Source organism: Danio rerio, chromosome 10 (assembly GCF_052040795.2).
Source record: "Danio rerio strain M-AB ecotype USA chromosome 10, GRCz13ab, whole genome shotgun sequence".
Taxonomy (NCBI): domain Eukaryota; kingdom Metazoa; phylum Chordata; class Actinopteri; order Cypriniformes; family Danionidae; genus Danio; species Danio rerio.
This window is the reverse complement of record NC_141030.1, coordinates 9,448,517-9,469,010: the sequence shown is the minus strand read 5'-3', so window position 1 is coordinate 9,469,010 and position 20,494 is coordinate 9,448,517. Positions and strand designations below refer to the sequence as shown.

Here is a 20,494-nt window from a genome sequence, read left to right as displayed (position 1 = left end):
ACAACATGTCTTTTGACATACTTGAAGTAACTGAAAAAAAAAACACACATTCACACACACACGCACGCACGCACGCACGCACGCACGCACACACACACACACACACACACACACACACACACACACACACACACACACACACACACACACACACACACACACACACACACACACACATATCAATAAAACAGTCAGACAGGTTATACATTGCCCATGTGATTATTTTCATGCTACAATGAAGCGATCATATTATCAGTCCTAAATCTTCTAATGATGTCTTAATGTTTTTTTTGCCAGTCTGTAGTGTTATTGCGCCCTCTTGTGGTCATTATAAAATAATTAGATTATTTTGACTAGCAGAAGGTAGTTCTGTTAATAAAGCTATAAATATTATATATATATATATATATATATATATATATATATATATATATATATATATATATATATGTATGTATATATATATATATATATATATATATATATATATATATATATATGTATATATATATATATATATATATATATATATATACACACACACACACACACACATATATATATATATATATATATATATATATATATATATATATATATATATATATATATATAAACTATAATCAAGTCAAACACATCAGTAAATGTAGATGTTAAATCGATGCCTATTTTGTAATATTTACTAATTATTAATTAATTATTATTAACGTTTACTAATATATGAATGAAGTGGTGAAGATCAAAAAGTTACAAATCCAGATAGCAGATTCAGCTTTTGAAAGATTTCAAAATCTTGATGAGTGCAAGCATACTGAATAATGGATAAGGAGGCAGCAATATTTCAGACTATAGTGTTTTTACTTGTAACGGTTGCGTGAGCTTTGTGAATATGCATGAAGGGGGCGGAGTAACCTGTCACACGCCCATGACGTTCTTGTGTGGACAGATTTGCAGGTAGTGATTTAAAGTTAACAATAATTTAAGGTCGCACAATGGAGGTTTTCCGGTGAATATTAGACCAATAAGACATATAAATCGACCCGAAATGCTATAAAACATGTGGATTTACATTCCCCTTCTGTGGCGCGTGTTTTTGCTGCTCACTTGGACTGCTGTACAGACTTTCGGAGGTGAGTGTCAGTACACCACAATTTGATAATCTTCCATCAAATGTAACGTAATGTAACCTAACATAAGTGTTCATTTAAGACTAACAATAATACTAATATGAATAACTCGTCGAATATGGTTTTTGTTGTAGCTTCAGTAGTTCATGCATCTGTATTATCCAAATATAATTTTATCAGCAAATTAGTTCGTTCATATGGCACAATTATTTATATCAACTTAAAAATATATATTAATATTAATATGGGTTTGTAGATGAAGTGAGGTGTTAGGAGTAATTAATACCTCACTGTACAAAGTCACTTCTGCACATGTCAGATATGGGATTAGATATAATCCGATCAGTCCAAGTTAATTTTGTTTACCTGCTGCATGAATGATAGCGACCTCCCCCATGTAAGCTAAATAGAGACAGCAAGATGAATAGCAATACATATTTTTTAAAGCATTGCAAAAAATATGATCAGTGATTTTGATTTTGTAAGTTGAAAGAAGTTGAGATATTTAATTTATTTAAATAGGTAAAAAGTATTTAATTAATAAGCAACAAATGTTATGTTATGTTATGTTCCTTCTCAAAGATGCTTTATGTCGTTTATCACTTATTGTCAGTTGCATTAATAGTTTATTCAGTAGTTTGGACATGCTTTCATAATCTGAATAATCAAATAATTTATGCAAATTACCCACTGCTACTAACTCAGTAGGTTAGCATTTTTGAAGTTCATATCCAGTCACTGTGCTAATTCATATTGACTCTGGCACAGTGCTCTATAAATTAACATGTGCTATTGTGCTCTTAAAAGGCATTCAGTGCATTCAAATGCATTAATTGAACTCTGATAAAGATTTAGAGGGCCGCGGTCACAACAGCACTTAGTATAAACTGCTTTAGGCATTTAGCTGGCACAACATTCTTTCAAACTAACTTTTCAGGGACATTAGCAGGCATGTTACTTGACTAATCCATGTTTTAAAAGAATGATGTTGTTTTTGTGTCAGTCATTTTGACAAACTATACTTTCATATTCTCTGAACATCTCATCCTCTGGCACTTTGTTTATATGAACTTGTCCTTGGACAATGCAAAATTGGAAAAATATGTAATGTGATAATAAAAAACAAAAGACTCATGTTTTATACCCTTGATTGTTTTGACAGCTTCTTTCTATGGAGATGGTTTTGTGCATTTGAAAACAGTTGAGTTGTCAAGTCAGACATCTATCCATGTACGGTTTCGAACCTCTGGATCCAGTGGACTGCTGTTTTTGGCAGCCGGAGAGAAGGACTTCCTCTGGGTCGGGCTGCATTCTGGCAGAATAGAGGTCTTCATATACTTTTTACTTCATTTGATGTAATTTTATGTTTTGCGATATTTAACTGCTTATTAATATGTTTGACATTACTCATGCATTTGGCAAAATAAATAGTCTGAAATCTTTTATAAACATAATGATTTCATTGATATATCAAAAACAGATAAAAAATTGTACTGCTCAGCACAGATATTTTTGCCCTTTGGCAAAAACAAAAGGCAAGTGATTTCTTGTTGCTTCTAGACAGAAAAAGCCTGTTCACAGTATAATCCTCCACTCGCATCACTCTGCAGACAAGTCTTTTCATGCTGAGCACTACTGACATGGTGTCTCTGTTACCGGCATTTAAAGTAGTATGGGTTTCTTAGTAACACAGGATAAAAATTTCCTATATATTAATGTTAAGATCTCCTGTCCATCTCTGTCAGGTGCGGATTGAGTTTGGATCTGGGGAACGGACTGTTCGCTCTGAGAAGGGTATCCCTTTGAATGATCTGACCTGGCATGCAGTAGAACTCCAGCATGACCATGAAAACATTACACTGACTGTGGACAAAAACTCTGTAACAACTGTAAGGATGCCAGGGCCTGACCTTGAGCTGGACGTGCAGGATGGTCTTTTTGTCGGAGGCGTTGGAGATCTGGAAAAATCCTACCTCTCAGCAGATGATTCTTCTTTTGGCTTTCGAGGGTGTGTGGATGAGGTTCTTTTCAATGAGCATAACCTTCTGTCGTCCCTTAGGCCATACTCTGGATACAAAATGATTCATGAAGTGTCACTTGGTTGCAGTCCAGAATTCTCAGCAACTGTCAACAATTCAATAAGTTTCTTCAGTTCCAAAGCGTACATGTCATTGCCAATGTGGGATGTACCCCAAGAAGGTGTATTTGAATGTGAACTTCGGACAGTATATTCAGAGGGGATCTTTTTATACAGCTCTGCAGGCCAAGGAGACTACATTGCCCTGGAGATCCAAAAGGGTCACCTTGTTGCCATCCTAAAAATAGGTGCAACCAAAACAGTATTGCGTTCATTGATGGTCATCAATGATGGGGCATGGCACATTTTGCGGCTTTATCTGTCTCCTTTAAATCTTCAGTTTACTCTTGGTTTGGAGATGCACAATTCTAGCTTTGGGATTAATGCCAGTGCATTACAGTTTATTGGGCCTCTTTTTCTAGGAGGGGTGGATGCCAATACTTACACAGACGTCCGCAAGAATGGACTGCTGTCTATGTTAGGCAAGCGTATAGCAGGAGGGTCATTTAAAGGCTGTCTTCGAAATATCAGAGTTAATTACCAAAGGATGGGCCTTCCAAAAGCATTGGTTACCAAGGACGTATCTGTGGGTTGTGAACCAGAAAAGCTATTTGGTCCTACTACTACAAGTCCATCAACTAACGCCTTATATTCTGAAAATTATACAGATGTTCCAGCTGAGCTGGACAAAAGGAATTTTCTTTTACTCAAAGATTTAGAGGTTCTTGAAGGTAGTCGAGCACCACTTGAGTCTAAACACATAAAGATTAATCTAGACTTCCGTAAGCTTGGGATCCGTCAGTCACAGATTATGTTTCGTATTGAGGAGCAGCCAGTCCATGGGCAACTCCGACTGGATGTTGACTCTGATTTGGGAGAGAACACCTTTAGTATGCTAGACCTCTGGCACAAAAGGGTCATGTATGTCCATGGAGGATCTGAGGACCTATTTGATTTTTTCATGTTTTCTATCTTGACCAGCAGCAAAAAGGAAGTGCCTAGCTATCTCAAAGGGAACCGCCTGCACAGATTCAACATCAGTATAACACCTGTCAATGATGCTCCTGAACTTAGTCTTCCTGAAGGCAGTCACTTCATTATGGTGGAGCACTCAAGACGTCATTTGAGCACAGATGTCCTCAGAGTCATCGACCCTGACACGAACTCAACAGATCTTAAGTTTACAGTGCTTGGAAACCTGATTGTTAACTCAGGGTTTATAGAAATTGACGAACACCCAGGCAAAGCAGTGACATCCTTTTCCCTAAGTGATCTAGAGCAGGGTAAAGTGAATTATGTGCACAAAGGTGTCAAGAACTCCAGAATGGCACTTAGAGTGAGTGATGGGGACAAGGTAAGCAACACTGTGGTATTTAGGATCATCGCTGTTCCCCTAGAATACAAGCTCACCAACAATACTGGAGTAGAGGTAATCCAAGGGGATGCAACCTTTATTAGTAACAAAAATCTTGCTATTCAAGTAAACGTCCCTAAACAAGCAGTGGATATTCGCTATGACATCACAGTGCCACCAGTCTATGGTGAGCTGCAAAGGCTACATTCAAGTGGGCAGTGGAAGCAAACAAGCACATTTACACAGAAACTTTTGGAAAAGGAGCGTCTCCGATACCTCAGCACCTTCCATGGGACACAGCAAAGTAATATCACAGACAGTTTCAAATGCAAAGCCACACTTGGCTCAGTCATTACTGACGAGTTTTTATTTCTGATTAGAGTTCGCTGGATACGATACAGAATCACCAAAAATAAGGTTGAGATAGAGGGTAAACAAAAAGTCACATTGTCACCTCAAGAATTCCATGTTGTCACCAAGGGTGCAAGACTTACGGAAAATGACCTTCACATTCGTTTGTTGACATTACCAAGGAAAGGACATCTTCTTCTTGATAATAAGACTTTAAAAAGGAACTCTACTTTTAGCCAAGATTACATTGCTAAACACAAGTTACAATATGAGCTCTTAGAAAAGGCACATGATGATGCAAGCGACATGTTTCATTTTCAGGTTTTCTCAAAATATGCCATGTCGGGGATCCATGAGTTCAAAATCAGTATTAAAGCAGATATTCATGATATAATTTTAAGTAATCATGGACTTTCTGTCTTGGAAGGGGAGAGCAAAGTCATTACTAAGACGATGCTTTTCTCAGAGACAGCCAGCTCCAGAATGGTACACTACACTGTTACTAACATCCCTAAACATGGGATACTGCAGAAAATAAATCTCTCCAATTCCTCTTCAAGAAATGACACCATAACAGAGTTTACTAATCAGGACATTTTGGATGAACGCATAATGTATGTCCATGACGATAGTGAAACCACACAGGATGCATTCAGGTTCGTGGCTTCTTTTGGCTCTCTGAAAAATAAGACACTCGGCACGGAGGGTGTATTTAATATTTCCATTCAGCTAGTTAATGATGAGAAACCAGTTCGTGTTGTGGATAAAGTCTTCCATGTGGTGCATAACAGCCAGCGGTTACTTACACTGGAAGACTTGTGCTACCATGATCCGGACACAGACTTTGATGACAAAGATCTGCTTTATACCAGACGAAAGATCCCCACGGGTGAGCTAGTCCTGGTAAATGACACCACACACAAGCTTTATCAATTCCATCAGAGGGACTTAGAAGAGAAGAGAGTGCTGTTCATTCACAAAGGAGCAAGTTATGGTCGCTTCGTCCTCTTCATATCAGACAGCAAACACTACACATCAACAGTACTTGAAGTGTCAGCCCAGGATCCGTTTGTTGAAGTGGGCAACAACACGGGTCTTTTGGTACAGAAAGGGCAGGCAGCCATTTTAGGAGTTGCTAATTTCAGTATTTCCACTAATATGGATGTCAGGCATGATGAAGAAGTGGTCTTTGAGGTCTTTCTACCACCAAGCCATGGGACTCTTTACTGCAATGGAATCAAAACAAATACTTTCACACAACATGACGTAAAGATGGATCATGTAATATATCATCATGATGACAGCGAAATCCTGGAGGACTTTTTTAACATCACCAGCAAAGTGAAAGGTCTGCATCTGGATGTAAGTGTGGACATTAAAGTGTATCTTGAGAGTCATCAGCAGCCCCCAACAGTCATTCACAATAACCCAATCTTGGTGGATGAAGGAAAGCCTGTTAAAATCACCAAGCAAGTTCTCCAGGTTAGTTTTGCTTTTAAACATATTCAAATAATTTGGCTGTGAAATGTCGACTATTGTGTAACTGATGTGGTTTGTTTCAGGTTATTCATGAGGATAACAAACCTTATGAGATTTTGTATACTGTGAAGGTGGCACCCGCACATGGTTTTCTGAGGATATCTATGGTGGAAGAAAGTCACTACCGTGGCAGCCAGGAGAGTCCCATAGAGAGCTTTTCACAGGGTGATATTAATGAAGGGCATGTTCAGTATGTTCAGACAGAGAAAGGGTATGTCAATGACTCCTTCTCACTTGATGTAACCAATGGCATTCTAACATTACATGGTCTTATAGTAGTAGTGGACATTATCCCCTTGCACATCCCACTAGAGGTGTCCAATATGACCCTCATAGAGGGTTCCTCTAAAGCTCTCACTCAGAACATTATCAAAGTCGTCAACCAACACTTTCAAGGCCTCCAAATCTTCTATCTTGTAACCGAGGGGCCCCATCATGGTCGAATTGAGCATTCAAGAATCCCTGGTGTACCTATTCCATCTTTCACAAGAGCTCAAGTGAGTTTCACCTTTAAACACTTTTAAGGGGATACTGTATTTCATAAAATGCAAGTCTACAGTTACTGGCAGTTAGAGAGTACTAAAACATAGAGGAAAATCAAAATTAATAACAGTTGCTCCTGACAATATTTCGAGGTATTATAAAGTGCAGTCTCTTAAAAGGGCCAGTCATTTTGCTTTAAAAGTCCTCAAAGTGTTACCAGGAGCCATTCATTTGTTTTGCATCAGTCTGCTGCTGCCATTGTCTAATACTGTGTTCACACTAGATGTGGAACAGGTATCAAGAGCGAGTGATTTACATGTTAAGTCATTGCAAAGGCGCGAATAGACATCCTGCGGCGCGATTAGTGCGAATGATCAGCGCGAGTTCGGGATCGACGTGCTTAACGTACGTATCGCATGTTTTGCGTGAAACGCTCGAGTTCGAAAATCTGAACTTCAGCGGACATTCGTGCCGCGTTAACCAATCAGGAGCATGCTCCCATTGGTGGTGGTTATGATGTAGTGCCTGTTGTTGGTGTCCAAGGGAAAATCCTCCTGCTTCCATCATCCAGGTTAAGTTTCTGGAGGAGTTTATGAGCTTACAGAGCTGGGTGCACCTCTGAAAGGATCTAGTGGACTCAGACACGGCTCCAAACGAATCGATGTTGTTCAGCCTCCATTAGTGTTGAGTGATACACAAAATTTTTAGATTGCTATATATTATGCCCCTGTGAGATCGTCGATACACGATACTATCGCATTGGGGCATGGCAGTGTTACGTTTATGTATATATAATATTTGATTATTTTAATTTAACCATATCTAAATATATTTAATAACCTTTAATTTGGCATTTGCTGCATTTGCATGACGTTTGATCTTGAATAATAATTTAAACCTCTGCAAATCACCACGCTCCTACAGCTAAATAGGCGCTGACACTGAAATGACCTGTGGGACTGCTGCAAAATGGATATAATATACATGGATGAAAGCAAATGAAATTATATTTATCTATGCACAGAAGAAACAATGATGCTCTAAGATTCTTTCAGACGGGAGGCGGATGGAGGACTTGCCGCACACATGTGACTATGTGGTGAAGTTTTCCATGTTTTTGTTTAGTTGAGCGCGGCGCGGCTTTGACCAGGTCTAATCATCACAAAAGTAACCAACAGTGTCACATTTGTATTTGCTAAGATCTAACACAATGTTGCTCTTGTCATAGGCTATGCGTTTATTGTTTTTTGATAAGTTTCATTTTAGATATGGCTGCGGCGAGTCGGCAATAGCCTATTGCTCTAATAATAAATAACCTATTTGACCTAAAACTTTTCACTGAGCTCAGTAAAATGTTCTTTGATAAGTTATTAATAAACTGTTCAATAATTTTTTTTAGGCCAAAACGAATGGTAAAATACAGATTGTAATTTAATTTAATATAGGCTAGTTTAAATTAATAGAATAAATGTTAATAGCGTATATAAATAAATATAGGCCAAACATATTTTTAAATTAAATAAATAGGTTATTTTCTAAAAAATGCGCATGTCTTTGTTTATCATTCTATCGAATTAAACACAAATAAGACAAGTATGTATATGCCGTGTATTTGACGGAGCAGTCAATGTATGCACTGAAAAAAAAAGCCTATAAGCCCCATTAAAACTTAAATAGGCTATTAATAACGGATATAAAAGATAAAAAAAAAAACTTTTTGTGAAAGCAAGAGGGAGTCTTGCGGGACTAATGTTATAAAGGAGTCTCAAATGACCAACGACTGCAACACGTTTTATTCCTGAATATTTGAGCTGCTTTTAGAGTTCTTTCATTTTCTTCCTTGGTTGTTTTATTTTTTATAAATTGTTTTATTGAACTTGTTTGTTAATTAAATCTGGTGTGAACACAGCATAACATTTTATGATATCCCTTAACATATACATTTAATACATTTTATGTATATTAATAAAATATATAATAATACAAGTGTATGTATAAAATGTATGGTAAATAACCACACTGTATTTTTTGTGTTGCTATAGGCTGAACAAGGGTTCATTTTCTATGTCCATGATGGAAGTGAGACAGTGGCTGATAATTTTACAGTGGTGGCCAATGATACAGATATTCGGAAGCAAAGTTTGCCTTTTGTGGTTTATGTCGACATAACACCCATAAATGATGAATCTCCAATTATAACTGTCAACAGGATTCTCAAGGTAAATGTTTTAAAGTTTACGATAGTATGTACCTTACACATATACAATCTTAGAAATAAAGGCACAAGTGCTTTCACTGTGGCGGTACATACATATTAGTACCTAAAAAAAGTGTACCTTTGAACTGCCTTAACTAATTCAAACCCATCAGTATGTGCAAGCAGATAAATAATAAACAAGTTAACTTTTCAGATGCCCAGTACAGTTTGCTTTACTTGCAGTCCCAAATAAAATTGCTGGAATAATTTAATCATGGAAAGATTATTTCAAAGATTCCTAGTGAAATCAGCTTTATTTGTGAGGAGGCATAGACTTCAAATGCCCAGTTCTACCAGCAGGAGGCTCAGTTAACATGAATTAGCTGCTGCTGTTTAAAAAAGTTAATACAGTAATAATGTTACAGCTCACGCTACATTACAGCATCTCATTTCTTTTATAAGGTATGGGAAGGTTCTGTGACACAAATAACTAATGAAGACCTCAGTGCGGAGGATCCAGATTCTCCTCCTGAGAGCCTAGAATTCATCATCACTCCACCAAATAATGGGCATTTGGCCCTGAAGAATGCCCCCTCTAGGCCAGTTCTGAACTTCACCCAAGAGCATATCAGTCATGGCCAGCTGGTGTTTGTACATAATGGTTAGTTTACCTGATAAATTATCTTTCAGTTGTCAATACGGAACTGCTCATGCAGTTTGAGAACTCGTTTAGCTTTACCTCTCAGTAACTTTGTGATATGTATATTTTGACAGGTGCTATGTCTGGAGGATTTCACTTTCAAGTCAATGATGGTTTGAACTTCGCTCCAAGGCAAATCTTCAGCATTACAGCCCAATCTCTGATCATTAGCTTAGAGAAAAAAAAGGAGCTCAGAGTTTTCCCAGGTTTGTTTTTTCAGCCTTTTTCCTGTTGCTTTCTCAACTTAAACCTAAATTGTTCCTTTCTAGTAGAACATATTTTGTTTTCAAAGATAAAACCCTTACATTTGTTGGTAGGAAGTGGATATTTAGGGTGTCTTTCACATGAAGAGGTAGATTAGCCAAAAGACCAGATGCTGTAGCAGACTGCAGCAGCTGGCCCAGCTTGTAGGAAGTGAAGCTTAGACTAGCATACTGTTTTCTGTGTGATATATAGAAATGCATCTCCTGTCTTATTCTACAGGTTCTTCAAAGTTAATTTCGGAAGATGAGCTGCTGATTCTCACAAATGACTATGATGATATTCATGGCAATCGCACCATCATCTACACAGTAACTTCACCTCCAAGATTGGGAAGCCTAATCTGGAAACAAGCAGAAAATTCCACACAAGAAATCTCGACTTTCACCCAGACTATGGTATTATTGAGATCTTTTTTTAGATACTATCTCTGTTTCTCTACTTCTCACAACAGCTTAAGTCACAAAGTCACAAACTTAGAAATCAAAATTTTCATGATTTAAAAAAAAAAAATGTTGACATGAAGAGTTCATTATAGTAAACAAAATTGGTAAGTCTTGTAGCTCAAAACTTACTCAGACTTTAAGCTTTATATTAAAGCCAGTTTGGCATAAAGACATCTGAAAAGGAATCTGCTACTTTATTAAGTAATAGACCAAGATACAGTAGATCCTTTACAGAAGAAGATCAGTGCCTGCTTCTACATCTCTTCCAGATTAGCCCACCTATTTATGTGGTGATATGGAAATAACAAGAGAGTCAAATGTAGAGCTATGCAGAAACCAAACAATAAACATGGCTCAGAAAAAAAAAACAAGATGCTCTGCCATGCCAAGTCCTCCTAGTCCAACTTCTGGAAGGAGTGGATAAATATTATTTTTAATAAATTTTCAGAAGGAAAAACCTGGTCTTTTTTAAAATATATTTTACCGCAGATACATTAACAATCAAGGCACAATTTGATGTTGGATTTACAGAAAGTTAGAACACAAAAACAATGTGTGTCGACTATACTGGATCTGACTTTAAAGAGCCCATATTATACATGAAATAGGGTCATATCTTGGTTGTAAAGGTCTCCAACAACAGTCTAATATGCATGCAAGGTCAAAAACACTTTCGTGGTCTTATAATCTGCATTTATTTTTACCTAGTTATCCCAGCGACTCCTGTATGAATCGTCCAGTAAGTCATTTGTTCCCAAACCCCTCCTTAGCGCGAAGCTAATCTGCGCTGATTGGACCAATGACAGTCTGTCGCGATTGGTCGACTGCCTTCAGTCAGAGAGTGAAATGCCAAACAGCTAATCAGCAATATAAAAGTAATCACAGTTCATACACGCTCGATAGTGTAGGCGTGGATTTTAGCTGCCAGTGGGTCAATGTAAATACAGACTATGGACTTGAAAATTCAGACGACTAACAATTTTATTGAGCAAAAACTCCAAAAACAGTTGAGGAGATCTCCTAGCTTCTCGCTCTGCTCTTTTCACAGACACACACACACGCACGAGCGCGCACACACACACACCTCCGGACGACAGCGCACGCACACACAGACACACACACACACTACTCCTTGTCCACGGAGCTCCGTTAACAAAGCAGCACGCGTCGCGTTTTTAACGTGACTTTGCACGCGATAAGAGAATATAGCCAGTTAACCTGATACAGTACACGCGGTTACAAGTAACAAATCACAACTAAATACATTTGCAAGCTAGAGTCAACGAGGCAACTTTAATCGCACGTACTTACACTTGAGAAATGGAGGAAGAAAAATCCATCCTGACGTTCATCAGTAAGTTACACTTTACTGATCCTTCCTTTAACAAACGCTGATGAAGTATTCTTTGTAGCATGTAGTTTCCAGAAGTTTCCAGTAGTTTCCAACTGCTTGGCTATAATGCTGAGGTTTCATCTTTGGGTAGAGACTCAATATATCCATCTGCAGTGTGACTTCAATCGACCGGCATGTTTGTGTGTGTGTGTGTGTGTCTGGGTTTCTGCGTCAGAGGGCGGGGCCTCAGGTTTGAAATCTCCCGGGTTTGCGCGTGCACGTGAATAACTTGGTTATTAAACTACATCAAACGTACATGTAGTTTACATTAGTGGGCACACAACTGTTCTTAATGGAATTAATCTTTAAAGCAATGAAAAGTTTCAAATATACACAAATCATAACAGTGGGAGTTAGGTTAAGGCCTAATCCCAATTCTACACCTTAGCCCTTTTCTTTACCTCTACCTTTGTTTTTGCGCTTTCACGTCAAGGGGTAGGGGTGTCCTAATTCTCTTTAGCATGAAAGCGTAGGGCTAAGGGGAAGGGGTGAATAGCCCTTTGAACAAAGATTTTTCAGGACCACACTCGAAACCAAAATTTCCCAGAATACATCAGCTACAGAGCAGTAGGTAGTGCTGTCGCCTCACAGCAAGAAGGTCGCTGGGTTGCTGGAGCGAACCTCGGCTTTGTCACCGGATGTCAAGGGAGCGAAGACAAGAGGTTGGATCCAAATGCAGTTTTTAATGAAAAAGATTATTCGTGCAGGCAAAAAACAAATGAGGTCAAAACTCTCATTTGAAAAGAACTCAGGTATCATGAAGGGCATCAAAAATGCAAAAAACAAAGCAATGATCAGTACAAAAAGTTACAAAACAGTCATCAAAACATGACTAGAAAAACTAAGCAGGACGACACTCACTGAAACCATACAGGTACTGACAAACAAAGATTCCGCATTGACTGGTGTGTGCAATGTGTATAAGTAGTCCAAACAATTGATGATGACGATATTCAGCTGTGTGTGATTAATGGTGACTGGTTTGTGCAAAGGCATGCTGGGATATGTAGTTCATGAATGACATGTGTAGTATGCCAGCGATCTTTCAGGAACAGATTGCTGGTTATGTGACAGGCTTAGTTGGCGTTTCTGTGTAGAGTTTGCATGTTCTCCCTGCCTTCGCGTGGGTTTCCTCCGGGTGCTCCGGTTTCCCCCACAGTCCAAAGACATGCGGTACAGGTGAATTGGGTAGGCTAAATTGTCTGAAGTGTATGAGTGTGTGTGTGAATGTGTGTGTGGATGTTTCCCAGAGATGGGTTGTGGCTGGAAGGCCATCCGCTACGTAAAAACTTGCTGGATAAGTTGGTGGTTCATTCCACTGTGGCGACCCCGGATTAATAAAGGGACTAAGCCGACAAGAAAATGACACCAGCCACAATAGCAACATAGCCAAACCCGGAAGTAAGGAGATCCAAAAAATAGTATTTTTTTGTCTTTTTTTACAACAAATAAGCTAATGTTTTAATATATTCATAACCGCGTTCATGTTTTACTGTCATGCTTTTAAAACAAAATGCTAAAATAAAAACCACTAAATTTCACTATCAATAACCCCTAATAATAACTCCTGTATCATAGTCCCACAACATTGTCACTCAATGACACTTGAATACCCTGTCAGAAATGTCTAGTGGCTGTTAATGCGCTTTTTGTAGTGTCTGCTATAATGTTAGTGTTGTTTTCATATGTTTACATAGATAAAAATGGCCACTGTGTAAATGCGCAGTATAGTTACAAGCTTACTGTCACATTAGATTGTAATAATAACATACTATATGCCTTCAGTGATTTCCTGACGATACATACCAAAAAATAACACAACTGAAATAACTACAGCAGGCGTGATAGTCTGATCCCAAATGAAGCAAGAGATCGCGATGACATATGATGTTGTGTGCAGGTGCTGTAGTACTGTCCCAATTCTTAGGGGTATATTTTTAAGCCCTTCCCCTTCAGACTTTTAAGTGCCAAGGGGAAGGGTGTAGGGGTACAAAAATAGAATTGGGATTGGGCCTAAGTCTACAAACAGTAAAGTCTATTAAAATGGAGAGTTATGAGAAGAGGTTTTAAACCAGAAAATAAAATACTTATGTTTACAGTTTTAATGAAAAATTAAAGTAAACGTTAAAGAACAGTACACGTTTTTAAAAAGGCAGTTCATGGCCCATTTAAATGTCATTTATGTGATCATTCTCACTCAAAAACAATCCAAATACTGTTTTATTTCAGGTGAAAGAAAGCGCTGTGCTGTATGCACAGACTAAACCTGTTGCATGGGCTGCTACAGATTCCTTTACCTTCACAGCATCCTGCCCTCCAGCCTTCCTTCAACCTCACACCTTTAATATCCACATCTCTTATGAAAACACTGATCAGGAGCATAGGAGTGCACTGCATGCAAATACAGGTAATTTGTTTTATTTCTGGTGAAGTTTATTATCAGCTTAGTTAATTTAATATGATTGCCTTTATGCTATCAATGTTTTTATAAATGCATTCATATTTGTTATTCAGGAGCTGTTGTTGCTGAGGGTAGCAGTGTTCTCATTGATAAATCTAAATTGGATGGCTCCAACCTTTTGGGAATGTTAGATGAAGATGAACGCAATTTCTATGAGGTCTGGTATGAAATCATCTCTCCACCCCACCATGGTACAATTGTTGTAGGTGAAAAGAATCTGACGCATGAAAGACCAAAGTTCTCTCAAATCAACCTCCACAAGCATGGAATCATATATGTGCATGACGACTCGGAGACCACTCATGATAACTTCACTTTTAACGTGTGGCTAAACCCCAAAGGAAAGCTTGCTCAACGTCCCCAGAAAGCAGATAACATGATATCTGAAATATTTAATATTACTGTGACCCCTGTTAATGACCGACCTCCTGTGCTCAAGACAGGATCCCCTAGACTCAAAGTGGTCAAAGGGGACACTGTGACTTTGGACACTGAGAACCTTTACGTGGAGGACCAAGACACTCCACCTGAGGAGATTTACTATACTGTAATCAGCAGGCCTAAAAATGGCTTCCTTGCTTTGGAGGGTCAACTTAACAAGTCTACACTGAATTTCACCCAGGCTGATGTAAATCATGGAAAGGTGCATTTTGTGCAACAAGGGGAACTCTCATCCGGGGTCATTTACTTCAGTATTACTGATGGATTCCACAGACCACTTTACAAGTTGTTCAGCATAGAGGTTGAGAATATCACCATCAGTGTGGTCAACAACACTGGACTGACTCTGTTGCAAGGTCAGACCACAGTGACTTTGACATTTGAGCACCTGGCCGCAGTCACCAACGAGAGGGATGCATCCATTAGATATTTAGTTACCGCCCAACCAAATCATGGGAGTATCATGGTTATGGAAGAGTCTGTCACACACTTTGAGCAAGAGGACTTGCACACCGGCAGAGTATTTTATCACATGACTGATCTATCATCCTCTCAAGACAGCTTTGAGTTCACAGTCTTCACATCTGAGAGTAACCTGACCAACCAGGTGGTAAACATCACAGTCAGGCCACTGATTCACATCGGAGAGCATGTCAGGATCCCAGATGGCATCCCAGTTAAGCTAAGAAAGGACGTCCTGGATGCAACAGAATTGGCTTCCCTTAGTGCTAGCGATCCCATCTTTGAAATCCTTGAGCCACCTAAACATGGCAAACTAGTCAAAGTCACATTTGACCGCGGAGGAGCCCCTCACTCAGTCCAGTCCTTTTCATTTCGGGATGTGGAACAGGGGAGAGTGGCTATTGTAGAAAACATAAACTTCCATGCCATTTATAGCAACACAACAGCAGCCAGGCACAACGTCACAACGGTCCATCCACTTAATGACTCATTTGTTTTCCTTTTGACGGCTGCCAATGTTCAGCCTGCCATGGGCGAGTTTGTGTACTTAGTATTACCATTTGATCCCATTACAGGGAAGCATATACTTTTAGAGCCAACCAAGCTGCCAACTTTCAACATAACAACAAATAATATGTCACCCATGTACCCTCCATCTCATATAGATCCAACAAGTAGACCACACAGGACTGCTTCAAAACTGAAACCTCGAAAGCATTGGGGGAACCACACAAGAAATAGATCTGCGGTTCCACATGTGCCCCGTACCACAATGGGCAAGTTGGACCCCTTCCCAAAAAATACTTTAGTGAGGATGGAATCTTTTCCAAGACCTGCATCTGATCCCCTGCTCATCATCCTGCCACTTCTAGCCTGCCTCCTCCTGATTGTCATTCTTGTGGTTCTCATTCTTGTCTTCCGGCACCGCAGGGAAAAACGGGCACACCCGTCAATGATACAAGGGCTGACAGGGAACCCTGGTGAAGATATTCTAGCCAGAGGCCCATATTTGGGTCAGCCTGAGAGAAGTCTTGCTGTTCCATCAGTTATAGTAACCCCACTCACACCAAGCTGCCCTGACAGCCCTGTTTTAGAAGTACATGATCCTGCCTTGATGCCAGCAATGGAACGATCTGTGTCTCCATTTCTCCTTTGCACATGGAGCCCACTTGACCCTGTTTCTGCCCAGCAATGCTCACCAGCGACACCATCCCTTAAACAAAACCAGCAATGGGTTTGACTCAACTCCTTTTATCACATCCAGATGTTTCTTGAACTAATTTTGTGAACTGTCATTGTGCATGACGAGCCAACTCTTAGCAATACTGGCAGAAGAAATGAAGATTTTTACCACGCATAAGAGAAACCTAAATATCTACTTGTATTTTTGATAGCATTTGGATTTTAATCTTGTGGACTGAAGATCTCCTGACTTTGTATCAAAGGAAAGATGACCAAATAACTTTTTGATGTTGTCCAGTTTTCATCCTGCCACAGCTTAGATATTTTATTGTTTTGTTTCATACGATTGGAAACCATTTTTGTTGTTCCAGGGTCAATGTAATTTGCAATTACATATTCCATTAAATGCTGTCAGGGGAAAATAGTTTGTCCAGAGTGCTCAGAGAAATATTCTTTGTACCTCATTTAGCGCACTATTAGTAACTAGGGCACAAAAAATGTACCCTTCTGTGGTAAATAAGGATGTACTCATGCTAGGCACAGTTGCCTAACAAGATTAGCTCTTGCACTCACATTGCACTTTGGCATTCTGTGCCTGACACCATGCTTACATCACAAAAAGTTTTTGTTTTGATGAAACGGACAAGCCACAACTCCTGTTCATCAATAAGGTAAGAATAAGACCTATTATCGGGTGTCATGGTGCAGCAGTGGGTAGCATGATCACCTCACGGCAAGAAGGTTGCTGGTTCAAGCCCTAGCTGGGTCAGTTGGCATTTTTGTGTGGAGTTTGATTGTTCTCCCTGTGTTCGTGTGGGTTTCCTCCAGGTGCTCCGGTTTACCCCACAGTCCAAAGAAATGCGCTCTAAGTGAATTGAATAAGCTAAATTGGCCATAGTGTTGGGTTGTGGTTGGAGTGGCATCCTCTGCATAAAACATATGCTGGATAAGTTGGCGATTCATTCTGCTGTGGCGACCCCTGATTAATAAAGGGACTAAGCCGAAAAAAACATTAATGAATAAGAGCTATTAAAACCTAACAATATCAAAAACTCTAAATTAAGTATTTAAACCTGCACCATGAGGGCCTACTACAGGTAGATAAGAGAGTATGTATTACGTACCATTAAAAAAAAGTATTGCCTTGTGTATTGTCATATAGGCAGCAATAGCATTATTATTATTTTTTGAGAACGGTTGCAAGATTGTCTTCTATAGATGTTGGTTTAGCCCCAGCCTAATTAAGCACAGCTTATTAAGGTTTTACTATATTCATACTATAAACTAACTATTACTACAAACATTAGAAAAAAATACACTACAGGGTATGTACATGTATACTGTGTCAAAATCCAACAACTTTCAGACAAGAGCTTGGGCATGGCTCAGAGTTATCATACTAGTCAAAAGAACTGGACTTTTGAGAATAAAATATGTATAGGGATGATTCAGATCATCTAGTGTGAGAACATCCAAAGGTACACTTTTAAAGGAAACTACCCAAGTGATTATAGGTGTTATTTGTTATGCATGTTTTTGTTATAAGCAAGAATTAAAATGGTTATTTCAGTTCAATATATACACAGTAATAAACATAAACCGAAAGAATTTTGATCCAAAATTAAGAGGACAAAAACTACAAGCTAAAGTATTGATATTACGTTTAGGCCTACAGCTAAAGAGAACGTAAATATTCCTTGTATTATATTTATGTTATTACATTGAAGTGCAAGATAAATACTACTTCTACAAGATAATGCCTTATATTTACTTTTATTGTCACAATTACTGTAGACCTAATGTGTTGTAATGGCATGAAATTGAGCAGAGGACTGAAACTACTTGTGGGTAAATTTTAAGGAAGTGTCTAAAATTAAAGTATAGTGCTGACCACAAAAACAGATCCACCCTCATAATACTGCAATAGCAAATTAGCATTTCTAACAAACAAAATTGTGTCAAAAAATACAGCAGAAAAATTGTGTACTGAAAGATAATCTATAAAAATGAATAACCATACATTCAAGATGCTTAGATTGCTTCAATGAACCCACATCTAATATATTTTAGTTGGTAAAAGTGATATAATTTTAACTTATTTATGAATATTTATATGTATTTTTTGGCTGTGTAATAAAGTTAGCCACTATTATGTAAAAATATTGTTATATTTCATTCAATGTATAAATGCACATTATAATAAATACTTGCTTTTTCTACAATCCTTTGTGCACAAGGAACCTTCGATATATGTATCATTCTTTATGGCTCCTGTTATTTAGAAAACAGATGTTGTAGTCCTTTTTTCTCCTTAGTACTGTTTCATGTGCAATATATGTGGGCTTGTTAGTGATCAGGGTGTGGGAATAAATTCTTCATGATTAAGGAGATGAGTATGTGAAAAGAGAAGCAGGCAGTGTGTGGAAAGAGAAGCCTAACTTTAGCTCTTATAAATAATTCAAGTGGAGTGAGAGATTGACAGCTCTGGATTTTCCCTCTAGTAAGCATTCAAACTATACTAATGGTGTGGTCTCCTTCAAGAGGTCACTTGATTGGAAGTCTGTGGCTAGAGCATGTTGATCTTCCTTAAATGGTTGATTATTTTATTCTCTTTTCGTATTTTTTTTCTCTAACCTGTTTTGGTGATGTAACACTTACAAAAAGTAAATTTGCTGATATTTAATTAACTCTGCCTAATACAGTCCACCTTTTTTTTCAGTAGAATTTGAAAGATTTTAGTTGAAATTGTAGAACTTCGAGATTCATAAAATTGTGATTTATTTAAATAAAAAGGCAGGAATTTAATCATTTTAAAGGGGTAGTCCACAGTGTATTGTTAAGGCTTGGTTATGTTTATAAGATGCAAATCAATGTGTGCTCGTGTGTCACTTGTAGAAAAATATTTTATTAGTTATTTTTTTATATATCTTACTTTGATTATATACAGCTACTTTGTTAACATGAAAACGACTGTCATATTTCCTAGTTCCTCTTAAAGGCTCATCCTCAAGAGGCTGTGATTGGTCAGCCAACATAGTGAGTGCTGTGATTTGCGATTTGATCATGCCTCTACAATCATGCGCTTTTGCGCTGTGTAAACAGAGGAGTTGTTAGCCGTATCAGCACACAGCTGAACCTCAAACCTGCTCTCTAAAATAAAATCTGACAAGTGTCTTTCATATACAGATATATTCAGAATAAGCATGTGTAAGTAATATAAAGCGTCATATCTTTTGCAAGTTTGTTATTTGCGATGTAGAATGCATGGAAAGCGGCCACATAGAGAGACACTGCAGCGCTGCTTAAGATCGAGGCTGTTTACAGCTGTTTGACTGATAAATATGAAATTGTAGCTAAATTGTTAGTATTTCCCGTTGTTTACATCCTTGCTTACTTCCTCGCTACAACATACCGTTAATGCTAGTAACTGTGCATGAAATAGATCAATTTTAACAAATAAAATACAGGTTGTGGCTCACAATCCACAGCTTCGTTGGTCGGAGGAGTTTTAGGCGAATCCAGCACTGAACTGAGATTCTGAAAGCTGTCCTTTGTCAAATGTTAGCTATATATATATATATATATATATATATATATATATATATATATATATATATATATATATATATATATATATATATATATATATTATAATTCTCTGGAACATAATTAAAATTGAATTGTAAGCACTTCTCTCTTTGTGTTGTGTTATTTGGAAGCCCAAATACAAAAACAGAAGAAGCTCTGTGAAAATAGCGATTTTTAACATTACAGCGCCTTTGGCCACGCTCTTTCGCTGTGCAGGGTGTATGCGCATGGTGAATTTCCGTAACTTGAAGGGTTAGTGATCTCATTAGCCCAGATGTAGTTTTTGTAGTTCCCAAACATTGTTTGCTATAGGCTTTGCTAAGCTAACTCTGTAAAAGCTAATGTCTCCCTTTGCATAAGTGTATTACTTTCAGAGATGTTGTTCATGTTCTAAATTACACATCAACTAAAGTTTAAATAGGACATCGAAGT

At 38.2% G+C, this 20,494-nt stretch overlaps 2 protein-coding genes across 2 annotated transcripts in view; both read left to right on the top strand.

Annotated features, from left to right (window-relative positions):
• The window catches only part of tctn1 (tectonic family member 1), an 845,382-nt gene that overhangs the window by 109,314 nt on the left and 715,574 nt on the right, over positions 1–20,494 (top strand). The window lies entirely within an intron of this gene.
• Positions 915–16,898, top strand: cspg4bb (chondroitin sulfate proteoglycan 4bb). The gene is made up of 10 exons (XM_087270048.1): positions 915–1,130; positions 2,290–2,453; positions 2,873–6,391; positions 6,472–6,945; positions 8,974–9,150; positions 9,591–9,789; positions 9,903–10,034; positions 10,312–10,487; positions 14,158–14,335; positions 14,443–16,898. The coding sequence occupies exons 1-10, from the start codon at positions 1,058–1,060 to the stop codon at positions 16,530–16,532; spliced, it is 7,182 nt and encodes a 2,393-aa protein (XP_087126174.1). The 5' UTR covers positions 915–1,057; the 3' UTR covers positions 16,533–16,898.